Here is a 14,238-nt window from a genome sequence, read left to right as displayed (position 1 = left end):
GTAACATAGCAATTTTGCACATTGTTTAAACACAACCACGTGAAGCTACGGATTCAATAACTGCCTTGTTCCATTGCTGAAGCTGCCACCATTCCTTCTGCCCTTCTACGGTTTTGCATGCCCTTGTTTTTAGTTTGCAGCTGAATTCAGGGGCCAGCTGGTGCGAGGGGGACCGCTCGTGGTCATGGGCACTGTGGGAGGGGGTCTCTCTGGCGGCTGGGGTTACTATGTCTATGGCAAAGCACTGATGGCTGGGGAAGCCGCCATTATGTTTGAGGCTCTTGTGTGTTGCCTGTTTATAAAAGAAGAAAAGGAGACATTTGAAAATCCAAAATCAGAAACAAACTTGATTTGCCATCCATCCCGCACTGAGGCATTCCCTGCCGTTATGGCGTCATTGGCCTGACCTAAATCCTTCAGTGTGTGAGTTAAATGTCCTATGGCAGTTTCCCTCTTTCATTTTAAAGCCAATTGAGCTGGTTTTGTTTTGAAGGAGGCACTTAAAGAAACAGTGAGCCAAATGTAATGCAATTTTATAGGGAAGTATGACATTTTATATCCATCAGATTGTCGATGGGGTCCACTTGCCGTGGTTGATTAAGGGCCTTACACAAAGCGCCGTCAAGGCTTGCTCTCAAAACAAAAATATTCTTAAGAAATCCTCTGCCTTGTACCCCGGGTGATGGGTGGGCTTATTTGGCTTTTAAGAGGCCATGTCATCACCTGGGTGGTGAGTAAGACCTAGCCAGGGCCACAGCCTCTGGTGCCCAAGGGGATGGTGGGCGCTGTGGTCTTGTGGTGGCTGGGGGCCTGGAGGCCATGGCAGCTATGGCTCTGTGGCAGGCTGGGCACAGCTCTTGTTTGCCCTCCATAAAAATAAATAAATAAATGTGCGGTGAAGTGGGATTTCAGAAGGCAGTCTCTAAAGCCTTGAGCTCGGCATTACAAAAGCCTCCTGCCAAGCACAGCAGGTGAGGCAGAATGGTGCTTCCAGACCTCTGGGGCCACAATGGCTAGTGTTTGTTTTGAGTTACAGTAGGTCTAGTGCAGTGCAAAACCGGGAAAAGGCAAAGTCTGTTTGAAGTTCAGTACATTGTGTAAAGGGAAAACCTTGGCTGGGAGTGAAAGCCTCTGAATGGGATGGATGTGGAACTTGCGTTTTGTCCTGTACAAAGATGGGAACCCAGCCATAGCGATGGCAGGGCCTTTAGGCCGTGCACGGCATTATTTGTCAGGAAATGCCAGAAGGAGAAACCTCATCTCCTCAGCCCTCTGAATAAAAAAATGTTCATATCAATAAACAGATATTTTTTTCCCCAGGCGAGAAGCGCCTATTTCTATGTATGTAGAAAACTAGTGATTCAGAGTCCTAGCACTTTCTGAATAGATATGAGCAAATACAGTCTTCATTTCTCAGTGGAATTGTTGTCATGCATTCCCACTAGGAATGTAGGACATTTGTGTGTGTGAGACCAAGTGTGCTTCTGGCCCTCCTGGTCTGCTGGGACACACATCTGTTTTGATAGGACCCTGCCTCAGCCAAGGGTGTTAGGTATTTTGCCTGTAATTTGTGGATCAAGTTACTGTTATGCAGGATCTCCAATTAAACCTCTCCCTGTGCAACTGGTGTGACTTCAGCACATTCCTTAAAATCTGAGCATCTTTATGATGCTGGGAAGAGGCTATATATAATATATAAAGGGGGAATGAGTGTGTGTATGTGTGTGTATGTATGTGTGTGGATATATATACACAGACAATATTTTGAAAAAATTATGAGAGAAGGCAGCAGTTCATAATTAATTCCTCTTAATCTTCAATAAGATAAAATGCAACTGAAAAGGAACTTGCTTGGTTCCAAAGAGGCAATTGCTTATTGATTTCATTAAAATTTTTATCATTTAGCAATGAGATAATGGTGCTTATGGAAAAAAAAAATTCAAATCACAATTATCAGGCTATAGGGTGAATGTTTTTGGAGCCTGAATGACTCTAATATGCAGGAAGTGGCAATATGCTGAAGCTGGGCACTCATTAGTATGGTAAATATTTGAAAATAATGCTCTAGAAAAAACCTGCAAAGGTTCTGATCCAGCTTTTAAGTTTCAAATGCTATTGAACTGAAAACATTTGGATTAAAGCATGGTGGAAAGTTATTTTCTTAGTCCCCTGCCCTCAACTTAATGTATTTCTAAAAATATTTTTTCTTCTTTTGCAAAAAGATAAAGTAAAAAAAGTAAAAATTCCTCAGGTTTGATAGAGGAAACAATTGCTACATAAAATACAGAAACAAAAACTGTAGTGATGCTGGTTGGGTCCCCTGTGGACTGGGAGCTCTGAGCAGGTGGCCATTAAAAGCAGCAGACTTGAGCATCGCTTAAATGAGACACTTGTCTGATCACTCAGAAATGCAGCGGCCTCTCCTCACTCACTACCTCCCTCCTGGGGCTGGTGTCCTGAAGCATCTATTTACCAGCAGTGTTTATGGGGGCTTGGGTGACTGTCATTGTAGGGGAAAAAATCACTTCATTTCTCTGAGGTAGCGATGGGCCTGAGAATTAAACCTTTTAGTGCAAGGTCAGTGGCATGTAGGCATGTGCCTCTCCTTTTTCTCCTCCCTTTCCAGCTGTGCTCATCTGGCTGCCAGAGGTGGAAGCCTGTTCTTACGCACCTTTACTGGGGTGATGCTGCTGCTGTTACCATGTAACTGTGATGCTGCTTGTTTAGTGTCTCCCTAGGCAGCACACTGGCTGTCCCCCCACTTTCAGGTCCCTTACTTTACCCCACAGTGTGGGTGAGGGTGCCATGGTGCACAGTGGTGCCAGGCATTGTTAAAACTCAGGAGCCCTGCATGCTGGTATCTCTGCAGGCTCTGTGTGTAGTGGTGCAGAGGGCTCAGGGGGGGAGAGTGTATGCTGTGCCAGGGATGACCGTGGTTTGTTTTCTTCCATTCTCCCATCCAGAGTACAAGAAGAAGTATGGGGAGGAGCACGGCTCATGCCAGGCAGGGATTGCGGGCTTCTTCACCGAGGTGAGTAGGGGCGCACACACAGAGAACTGATGGGGATGTTGAGTGGCTCTTCTGCTACATGCCCCAGGAGTGGAGTCCCGAGCACAGCTTGGAGAGTGGGCTGGGTGCTGGAGATGGCCCCTTCCTGCCAGCAGACACCCTCCTGCCTTGTCTGGCCTCCAGGGAACCTGCATTTTTCACACCTGTTCAGTGGTTCATATGTAAGTGTATGTGCCTCTCAAGGTCTGTGGACAAGAATAAATGAATTGACTCTGGGAAGCATCCTCAAGGAATGTTTTTATTGTGTACATCCCAAAAATTTTGCATAAAGGTATTTCTGTGTCTAACATTAACTTGTTAAGTGATGATATAAGACAGTCCTCCCTGAACAGTTTTGTTTATGTATGTGTAATGTGGGTATATGTATATATGTGACTATGTATATGCACATATATGTACATAAGCTAAACACTTTTTTTTCAGTTCTTTATTGCAAAAAGATGGAGAAAAAATAGTGTGGTAAAAATATATGCTCCAGAGCTGTTTTAAATATTGGGCCATATTCTTTCCTGGACAGAAGTCTATCAGCCATGTTTTATTTATGTCAAAGATGAATTTGTTCCCTTATGTATGTAATGTTTTTTGTAACGTTTTAGGGTTGGGGTTTTTTTGGTTTTTTTTTTTTGTTTGTTTGTTTTGGTTTGGTTTTTTAAGGAAAAATAAAAGCTATTTCAGCATCAGGCTCCTTATTACTGTCATGTCAAGTATATACTCACTTTTCTAATTCTGCAGAATTTATTGTCCAGGCTGATATAAGCAGAATAAAGGTGTCCTCTCTGAAATGGCAGAAGGTGATTTCTGAGTAAACTGGGATGGCAGGCAACGTTGCCACAGTGGCACCGTCTGATAACTGGATGTTCAGCCAGCAGCAGCTGTTTCCTGGCTCGTCTGCTCTCTCCAGCCTGTTTGTGTTCCCATGCTTTAAATCCTTCTTTGCTACCCTAGTTCAAAAGATATCTTTGAACTTTCATTGCTTTAGCCTGATGGCAGCTCACTGAGCAGGAAACGTAGATAAATGACTTTTTGGGTCAAACAGGCAAGCCCCTACCGTATATTCAGCACGGCTGATGGTAGTTGTTCCTGCCGGTAAATGATCCTTTGACCTCAAGGGCATGGCCCCTCCCAAGGAAAAAAATCTGTTGCCAAGTATGTCCTGCTCTTTGGTTGGGTTTTCAGTCCTGTCCCCATAGTCTTACTAGGAAAATCCCTTGTTTAACATCTGCCCCTGACTGGAACTGGTCACCCGAAGGGATCTCAGACATAGGAACATTTTCCCACAAGGATGGAGTCCACCCATGGCTTTGCATTGGACAGAAATGTGAGGCAAAGCAGCTGTCCTTGTGTCTCCTTCAGGGATGAAGAATTTACCTTAATGCTTCCCAGGCTTAATTTGGTCCCTTGCTGGCAGTATTTAAAACTACATCCAGGAGTAAGGTTTTTCTGCAAGGATGCTAGATATTCTGGGGCAATGTTTTCTCAGTCTCTCTTGCGTGCAAATGTACCTTGGATTTTGATTAAAAAACATTATCCATGAGCATCTGCCTTTGGGTGCTGGATCAAACTTTGCCTGATTTCTAGTCTTTTTAAATCCTGCATCATGCTGGATGTCTGTAATGAACTATAGCCAGGTTGTCTCTTGCAGAGTGTATCTGATGACACAGAAGGCAAAATGTTCCAACCACAGCATAACACACATGCTGATTGTTGAGTGTATGGCAGCTCTTTAGCTTCATAGGCGTAAAATCAAAGTCCTTTGTGCTGTATCCTTCATGATTAGTTGGTATAGCATGTCAGCCAGCATAGTGACATGGTCTGTAGCTGAGTGGTGGGTCTGGGTGGGCTGGGGCATTTCTGTCACTTGGTGAAGGTCTTCTGTCTTCTGGAGGATGGTTGGGAAAGGCAGCAGGTGGAGAGAGATTTTTGGGAAGACTCTGTTAGTGGGGATATATTTGATGGTTAGTAAGGCTGAGGAAAGTCTTCTACTGAAGTGGTAGAACAGCTGATTTAGAAGTGGGCCATGAACGGGCAGACCATATATCTCTAGGATGTGTGCAGTGACCTCTGTGCTTGGAAAGGATACTTTCTACATGCACGCAGAATGGAGATCGCTACAGATGGAATTATAATTGGTGTTCTAAGTTAGTATTCTGTCCCTTCTCCATTACTGTGTAATGCATGAATTTTTGTGCAGTTTTGATTTTTTTTTTTCTTCCTTATTTTTCCCACCACACCCTTCTGTTTTTCCTGTTGTAGGAGTTGGTCATCATGGGAGCACCGGGATCTTATTATTGGACAGGAACTGTCAAAGTACTGAATCTCACTGACAACACATATTTCAAGCTGAATGATGATGCTGTGATAGCCAGGCGGTACACGTACCTCGGTAAGCAGTTCTCTGGTGCTCACTGTGAGAATGGATCAGTGCAACAACGTATTCAAGGCTTTGATGCTATAAAGGTGATACTGATTTTTTGGGGTCATGTATTTTTATGAAAAACATAAAAGGAAGAATGTCTGAATTAAAGAGTTACTTACTTGGAAAAAATATAAGCAAATAATATTCCATTTTTGTTTGCTTGTTTTTAAAAAAAACTTTGCTGTGATTTTTTTGATTAATATAGAAAATGCAGTTCAACTGAAAAGCAGGTTGGATGGTAGTGGGCCTCCTACATTCCTGCCTTTGCCCTGTGACAAAAAAGTTATTTGTCATTGTTTAGACTGCATGTCTGATTAGATCTGTCTTTAAAATGTGTACAACAAATAATTACAGAATGCATATTGCAGATACAAATTTATTTCACCAAAACCAGCACCATATAATTGAGTCATTGGCAACAGAAGGAGCTTGTGAAAGGATTTGCTGTAGGTTTGAGTACGTCTTCAGTTTGGTTTTACTTGCTCTAAAACCAGCTAACATCCCTAAAATACTTAATTTAAAGGCTTCCACCTAATCCCCAGTGCCTGACTGCTGAGACCTAGGAGGCATTTCAGTCAGTAGTTTGATATTGTTTGACTAAAGACTCACACTGACCTCTCATTTTCTCCTTAACCTTTAGTCTTTAAAAAAATACCACTTAGAAGATACGGCTTGGTGATAGCTAAAGAAGTGTATATATACATATTTGAGGACATAAATAGGATTTGCCACTGACAGACCTGAATTATAGTGTTTACCCTGTAGACAGGAGCCTCATAATTTACAGCAGAAGAGCAAGGCAAGTACAAGACAGCCTTAGAAGGAAAGTACTCATCTTTAGTCATTATATATCATTTTAATATATCAAATAAGACTGAATCTTTGATCTCCTTCTTTCAAATACACTCTTTCTTTCTTTGATCTATCCTCCCATATTTCTTCTTGCCTAAATAAAAGTCTTTTTAGGCCATTAACTTCTCTGACCTCTTTGCCTACTGTCCTCCACTCTCCCTGTTGACCGAAAAGGCATGTAATTTTCCAAGCCATCCTCAGCAGTGATTTTAGCCAAAGGAGGACACTTGGGTCTGGTCGATGTGGGACTGTTGCTCTTTGATGTGAAACTTTCTCTGTGGTGATGCGGTTTCTTTGGTCTCTGCGTGTGTGCTTGTTCCTGTTTTACTGCTTCCCTTTCTGGACTCATGGTTACCAAACTACTCCTTGTACCTGCTTTGTGTGTTCCATGCCCAGCTCCACACACACCTTTCTTCTTCAGCTTTTCGAAGAGTACTGGAGGGCGTACTGTCACTTCCCATTGCTGTGAACTTTTGAGCAGAATATTGGTGCATCCCAAGCAGAATGGTTGTTGAACGCTGCCAATATGCAGCCCAGGAGGAGCAGTGAAACCCAATGAGCGTGATCCAGCTGGCTGACCTGTTTCTCAGGCTCTTTCCTTTCATGATTACTTATTTATTTATTTATTTTTATTCTCCTCACCTACCCCACCCCATCTCCCGCTCAGGATATGCGGTGACAGCAGGTCATTTCTCTCAGCCGACTACCACGGATGTTGTTGGAGGAGCTCCCCAGGATGGAGGCATCGGAAAGGTGCGGCTTTTGTGAAACAATAATGTGGTCAGATGCAACGGGGCAAAAAAAGTAATACTGATGCGGTTGCCACATATCTTGGGAAGCCAAGAGATTTTTGCCTACAAGGTAGTTTTGGAGTACTGAGCAGGGGAGAGGTGAGGTAGTTTGATGAAGTAATCAAATTTTCTTGACCTGTCCCTCCTGGTGCCTCACATCCCTCACCCCCCTCTTTCCTCTCTCTCCCACTCAATCCTTACAATAGTTATTTTAGCAAGACATAGGCAACATTTCTCTCACACTGCTTTTGTTTAGCATTTGTAACATATAATTATCACTTCAACCTTGCCTGGAAATGAAAAAATCTTGGAAAAGAGAGTTTGGCTTCTGCTTGTTTTCTTCATACATTTGACTATTTCGGTATTTACTTCAGGGTAGCATCTCTAATAGCATGAAAAGCCATTTACTAGGTGATTGATGTCCCTCTTAAAACTTAATAATACTTTGATGTTTAGTGGATTAGAATCTGTGTTGCTACCAGCTGTACTTAGAAATCTTGGTGATAGGCTCTTGAAAAGGAGAAAAAGAAAAAAAAAAAAGTTTTCCTGTAGGTATACATATATTTGATGTCCCAAGATGTAAGAAAGTGAGTGGCTAGTTGGAAATGGCTGGTGAGTTAGGTGTGCCTGGTGTTCCTGTACCAAGTACCCGGCTGCTATCTGGGGAACCCCGTTGAGGGTGAGCACTGTGACCCTTATACACTTCTGAACCAAAGGTGGAGAAGTGGGAACTGGAAGAAGGAGGGAAGGCTTGTAATGGATCTGCTTTTGTCCCTCTTTTTTTCAAAGTCCAGTCCTCTGGGGACCTGCTACCACTGTGTGCTTGAGCAGAGTTGTCCTGCAGCCGCCTTCCATCTTCCATGCTCCATAGGGACATGAATTGTAGCTGAGTCATACCAAGAAGGAGTGAGAGGTCTCCACTACCAGGAACACTATCCCTTGGCTTAGGAAGATTATTTTTGGTGGTAACCATGTCCCAGGGGATAGCAGTGCAAGTGGGAAAAATGGAATAAAAGTAGAGGATGAACGTGGCACATACACCTGATCTGGCATGACTAGGACACATGGAGTAGCAATGCAGTTGCTACTGAGAGGATATGTGCGTGGAAAAGATGTAGTCTCCTTTACCCAGGTGCTCTGTTAGGGCTGCTCTAATGCACCTTCCTTCCAGCCTGTTTTCTGTGTGGAACACATTTAATTTCTGTAAAAGGAGAGGGGAAAACCAGCTGCTAACATGAGTTCCATGAGAAAGCAGCTGGCCCTGCAGTTTAAAGACTGGTGCTCTAGTTACAAAAGCTCGTATTACTCTCCCTTGGCATGGGTTGTGGGTAGCAGAAACCCATGGCAAAGAGGCAGTAAGAGGTGTTGAGTACAGGACATTATGCTGAGCAGTCCTGTTGTGCTTTCCACACTCTCTAATAAGCTAATACTTTCCACTTCCCTGATAGAGAGTGATCAGCATTGTCACACCCTTTTACTGAAGGTAAAGCCAAGATTCTTAATGAAACTGAGTAATTTCTCCAAAGTCACCAAAAGTGTCATTAGTTAAGACTGATTTTGGAGCTGTGACACCTGGTTCTCGCTGCTAAACATGTCACTGCAAAACCTAGGCAGCCCTTTATACCTGGGGCAAGTGTCCACAGTGAATCTGTGCTGTGTTTTCAGCTGAAAACAGCTTTGAACTCTGTCTTACCACCTAGTAATAGCTCGCCCCATATTCAACGATATCAAGTGCTTGGCTCTGCCACCTGGCCTTGGAAGTAACGGATCCTCTGTCCTGTAAACTGCGTGAGCGCTTGCTAGGAGGGAGCCTGTCAGATGCTGGAAGATTGTAAAGGCTGACTGAGCCAGCCTTTCTGTTGAAGGGAGTCGCTTTCTACAAGCCGTGAATTTTAGATCTCAAATTGTGGTACAAGATCTGTTACTGAACTCATGTCAATACTTTTATCCCCAAGAGTTCCAGGTTAAACAGTTTCTGCTGTGCAAATGAGCAACGAGTGGACTGTTTGAATAGTTTTCTGATTTACAGATTGTTTCAGACAGAAACAGTGCAAGTGCCTTGGGTGGTCCAACTGGGATTTCTGCTCTGACCTTTGCTAAAGCATCGTGAAATTTGTAGTGCAGTACGTGCAGGCACGTGTCCTTGAGAAGGGAAGGCTGGATAAGGGAAGGGGAGCAGGGTTATGCCTTTTCAGCTTTTTCCCCTGCTCATTTCCAGGCAGTCTCCAGATGTCACTTGTTTGAGGATTGGAAAGTTGCTTTACTAGTTGCTTTTAAATACCCACATGTGCACATACACACATGCGCACTAAAAAAGTAGATGACAAGTTACTGTTCAAGCATTTCTTATGATAAGAGGCCTGTGATTCATCAGGGGAATGCGTAACTCTGTTTTGTCTTTTAAAAGAAGGCTGAGCAGTAAAGTGGTCATGAAATTGGATCTTGACACACCATGATCATGATATAGATATTATTTGGAAAGCACCAATGCCATGCCATTATGCGCTTTGTAATTAGTATTTGTTAACTTTTTTCTTTTTTCACATTTCAGGTTTATATTTTCAGAACAGACAGACGATCAGGCTCTCTAATAAAGATTTTTCAGGCTTCAGGAAAAAAGGTGAGCTTTTACATATGTGTGTTTTCTTTTAAGTAGAGAAGGTAGAAATAATGGCAGGGTCATCTCAGAGCATCATTTACATTCCACTGCTTCATGAGTTGTCAAGCAAATTCTGTTTCTTCTTATCCTCCCAGAAAAGCTAAACCTGTTGTGCAGACCAGCTGTACACCCTTTCTCCTGTAGCAGTCATGACTGCAATGTCTGCTCAATGCCCATGTGACTGAAATTAAAGCTCTTGTTGAAAATTGTTCTAGTCGTTTTCTTTAGCCTTACGCAACTGTAGCAGTGTGTTCTGAGCTGTGGGACTTGGGGTGCCAGGTGAGCCTAGATGCAGAGATTTCCTCTTAGTAGATGTTACTGGGAGATGTGGGTAGCCTGGAGCTTAGTTTAATACACAAAGCCCCAGTCTGTTTTTCTGTGTCCTGCTGTGACAGCGGGATATATTAGTTATGCTGTTTTCTGAAGGAACAGCTTCATTGCCTCAAGAGATGATGATTTCCCCTTTCCCACCATGAATCAGTTCTGCATTTTGCTGTTAGGACTGTTGTCTCAGAGATGAACTACTTTCCTCCCCCCACCCCCTCAATGAAATTTAGTGAATGCTAGTGAGATCCAGCTTCCCCCTGTGTGGTGCTGTGTTTGAATGGTGAACAGCTTGTATTCTTCGCTGTGGGCTTGCTGGAGGTGTGTTACAGGGGCAATGAAGTGGACAGTATGTCTAACTATAGGTTAATAGCAAAACAGCGTCTTTGGGAATAATACAGTGAAGAAATGATACCCCTTACCTGGGGTTGCCTGTCTTCTCCTGGAAGGAGAGGAAATACAGAAGAAAAAGGTTACTGGGGGCTTCTGGCTCTAAGAAAACCTGTCATCCTCAGAAGGATCTAAAGTGTTTGGCTGTATTATCAAGTTCAGAGTGTTAGCATATTTTGTTATTTTTCCCCAACAAAACACAGTTGCAATCTTTAAAAATGTGCCTGAAGCAGGGAAAAACTGCAAGGATGTATACCTACAAGGATGCTGTGACTTGTATTTTAGGGTCTCTCTAAAATTTGTCTTTCTCTGCTCTAGCAGAATTGCAGACAGCTTGAAAGGAAAATACCTCCCAGTTCATCCAGGGCATCTCCTGTGTTTGATTGCTTCCTGTTCATTTCTTTCCCTGTTGAGTTTTAAGTGTCCCTAAGGATGTGCTCCTGGAGAACTATTCCTCAACCTAATAAACAGAGCTATCAGGAAGTTTCCCGGTCTCAGCCAAAAACTTTCCTTTTTCAATTTAATTGTGTTAGTCTTATATGTAACTTAACTAATCAAGTATTTACATCCTTCAAGTAGTTCTAGGCTGTCCTTTCCTCCTTCTGCGTTAGCATCTCTCCTACAAATTCTCTAGAATCCTAATGAGAATTTTATTCTAAAGTGAAGGCTGTCCTAAATCATGCTTTCTTTTGGGATTGAAATACAACCAGACATGCTCAGCAATAAGCGCTGCCTGGAAATGATCTCTCACAAAATGCTGTGTCTTTCCCAGTGGTGTGAAAGTTCATTGCTCTGACATTCTTGTTAGACAGATGTTAAAAGCAGGCCAGTTTCTTCCTTCCCTTTTTTTATTGCTGGAGGGTGAACTAGGAAATCAAATGCAGACAAGAGAACAGAAAATGCAGTGCCTTGGTACAAATGTTAAGTGCACAAACTTCAGGTTCTCACAGCACCGTGAACTCACCCATGCTTCAGACATACCATGTTGTAGTTAAGTAAATAATAACCTTTCCCTGAAAACTGCCTGAATACATAGTGAAATGCTTCTCATAACTTTCGCTCCTTACCCATGAGAAATTTGTTTTAAAGCCTTAGTGGATTAAAAAAACCCAAAAAACAACAACAAATAAAAAATCCACAAGGGAACTGAAGCTACAAAATAACTGGAATCAAATGATGTTTGAGGTCTGACCTTAAACCCACACAAACACAAAAATCTGAATTACAAACTGAAACTCTATCCTTAAGTCACCCCAGTATATATATTTAGCAGCTTTTAAATCTTAAGGACTGAACAGAACAGAGTTGCTGCTGCCCATCTCCTAGCATGCCCAGTAGCTCTGGCTCGTGCATCTAAACTTACCAGGCCTGGAAGGCAGTGGGTCAGAGATCCACAATGAGGAATGTAAAAGCATGCAAGAAATGTGATTCATTCTTTTTAACCTAAATAATTATTTCGGTAACCTCAATTTTTCCTGCTACGTAAACAGCTTTCAGTTTCAAATAAGAAGCGGTATCTTTCCAATTTTCCTGTGGAAGCTGCTTTTAATTTTGAGACTATGGTTTGTACTTACTCTCAAAGAGTATGCCTTGTAGTACCTTAGCAGAAGTGAATGAAATAAGGGTGGAATAACACGCTTGCTTTTGGTTTCCTCTTTGTGTTTGAATGTGTTTTCAAATTCGTAATGTGAATGCTGGCTGGGAAATTGTTAGCATTTACTGTTAACCCATATAAAAAAATATGTAATGAAATTTATTTCTTAAATTTAAGCAATTAACTTTTATCAAGTAATAATAACTGGAGATTGAAAGTGGCTTAAGTTTTTTTGTGTGTCAACTGGAAAGCTTTTATTGGAAGTCTTTTTGTGTCACCTTACCTGCCTGTACATGAGAGGAAAGGCTATGATCAAACCCCATAACTGGTACCGCTATTTGAAGGTGACGGATACAAACAGATACAAATAGAGCAGGGGAAGATAGTCCACAATAGAGGTAATTTTAGATGCCTCTTTTCATGGGTACCCTACCCCTCGCCTATTTTTCTTTTTTCTTTTCTTTATTTGTTTAAGGTATTCCCAGAAGATCTGTGGTACCCAACTTCAAGTCTCTTTAGGAAGTCTGGCACTGGGCATGAATAATCACTAGCCAGGTCTTAGTTTGGGAAACTTATTTCACATATTCCTGGTTTTAAGCTTTTGACAAGTGAAAGCTAGTCTAAGCAATCTCTTTAAGTGTCTCACTTAAGCATGGCCCAGGATATAAGTTTTATTCTGTTGGTAAAACAACCAAGCTGATGCAGTGTTACAGTGAAGTGTTTAATTCCTGCCAGATTATCCCCTAAGCTTTCTCTGTAGGACTACTTGTGAATGATAAAGCAGCAAGTCATCGATTTAAAAAAAAAAAAAAAAAAAAAAGAAAGCCTAAATGATTTCCTCCTGTGTGTGGGCAGATACTGAATGCTTTGTTGTGACTCGGCTTGGTTACAGATGGGCTCTTACTTTGGCTCCTCCTTATGTGCAGTTGATCTGAACTCTGACGGGTTGTCAGACCTGCTGGTCGGAGCACCTATGTTTTCTGAGATCAGAGATGAGGGTCAAGTCACAGTCTATATCAACAGAGGAAACGTGAGTATGTACAGGAGATGACTTGGTAAGGGATGAGGGTGTGGGTCTGGGCAGGGTAACGCTAATGTCTTTCCAGCACTGCCTGGTGAAACTTGATGTCTCAAATAGTTGGGCTCTGGAGGTCTCTGGCAGAGGATGAAGTCACGGAAAACTCATCTGGTATCGTGGTTTCCCATATGCCAGCCCACATTTATCACAGAGCTGTGAATCTTTCGAGGAGGTCTGGGCAAGTTTCTGGTTTTGTGTTGAAACTTGGTGGTATTTGTGGCTTTACATGAATTTGATGCCAAACCCAAGTAAGACTCAGCAGCTTTGACTGAGTTTCCTTTGTGTTTTGGGTGGTCATTAGGACCTACAAATTAGAACACAAATGTCTGGGGATTTAGGAGACCTTGTGGAGAAAAATCAGAGATTGAATTCGTGTTATATTTACATTATCCCCCACAGATCGACTTCAGGGGAAGTTCCTATCAGCTGGAACTGTTGAATTTCACATGACCCAACAACAGTGTTGGAGAAGTCTGAACTTACTTGCATGGGCAAAACAAGATCATTCTCATGTTGTATTTATAGGAAAACAATGGGGTCTTACATCTTATTAAATATTTAATAATTGTTCATGTCCCAAACCTGCTGTCTCAAAGAAGTTGTTATGGACTAAAATGAAACTTGTTGGTTTCATCAGTATCTTGTGAACTTTGATGTATGGAGTTTGTTTATGCTGGACTTAACATTCACCACAAGTCTGACAGGCAGCATTTGGGAGACTTCAGAATTGCTTTTCGTGTAATTTTATTTTCTGTTATCACTTCTCCTTTAAAGGAGCTTTACTGTTTCAGTTTGATCCGCAGGCTCTCCCAGTTCTTATACTGAAGTGTTGCTGCTGGGCCCTCAGGCCAAGCAAATAGCCCACATTTCCTGCTCACAGTGAGAGTGTGTATAAGTTATTTATCTTTTTTAATAAAACAGCCAAGAAGCTAGCAGGAGTTTCTTATGCTCCTGCAGCAAGAATTACTTACAGCAGCAATGGTTTGCAGGACTGTGGGTTTCATTTTGGGACTTGGACATTTCAAACTGTTTCATACTGCAAGCACCATTGCTTAAGAAGTCAT

The 14,238-nt window shown here is 42.2% G+C and overlaps 1 protein-coding gene across 1 annotated transcript in view; it reads left to right on the top strand.

Annotated features, from left to right (window-relative positions):
• ITGA9 (integrin subunit alpha 9) overlaps positions 1-14,238 on the top strand; it is a 230,376-nt gene that overhangs the window by 21,751 nt on the left and 194,387 nt on the right. The window contains exons 5-9 of the mRNA XM_056335484.1: positions 2,964-3,031; positions 5,324-5,453; positions 7,006-7,091; positions 9,681-9,749; positions 12,989-13,126. Of these exons, the coding sequence (XP_056191459.1) occupies positions 2,964-3,031; positions 5,324-5,453; positions 7,006-7,091; positions 9,681-9,749; positions 12,989-13,126 (491 nt within the window). The remainder of the gene's footprint in view (positions 1-2,963; positions 3,032-5,323; positions 5,454-7,005; positions 7,092-9,680; positions 9,750-12,988; positions 13,127-14,238) is intronic.

The sequence above is a fragment of the Falco biarmicus genome, chromosome 4, assembly GCF_023638135.1.
Source record: "Falco biarmicus isolate bFalBia1 chromosome 4, bFalBia1.pri, whole genome shotgun sequence".
Lineage (NCBI taxonomy): Eukaryota > Metazoa > Chordata > Aves > Falconiformes > Falconidae > Falco > Falco biarmicus.
Note: the sequence above shows the minus strand (reverse complement) of the source record. Positions and strands in the feature narration are given on the sequence as shown.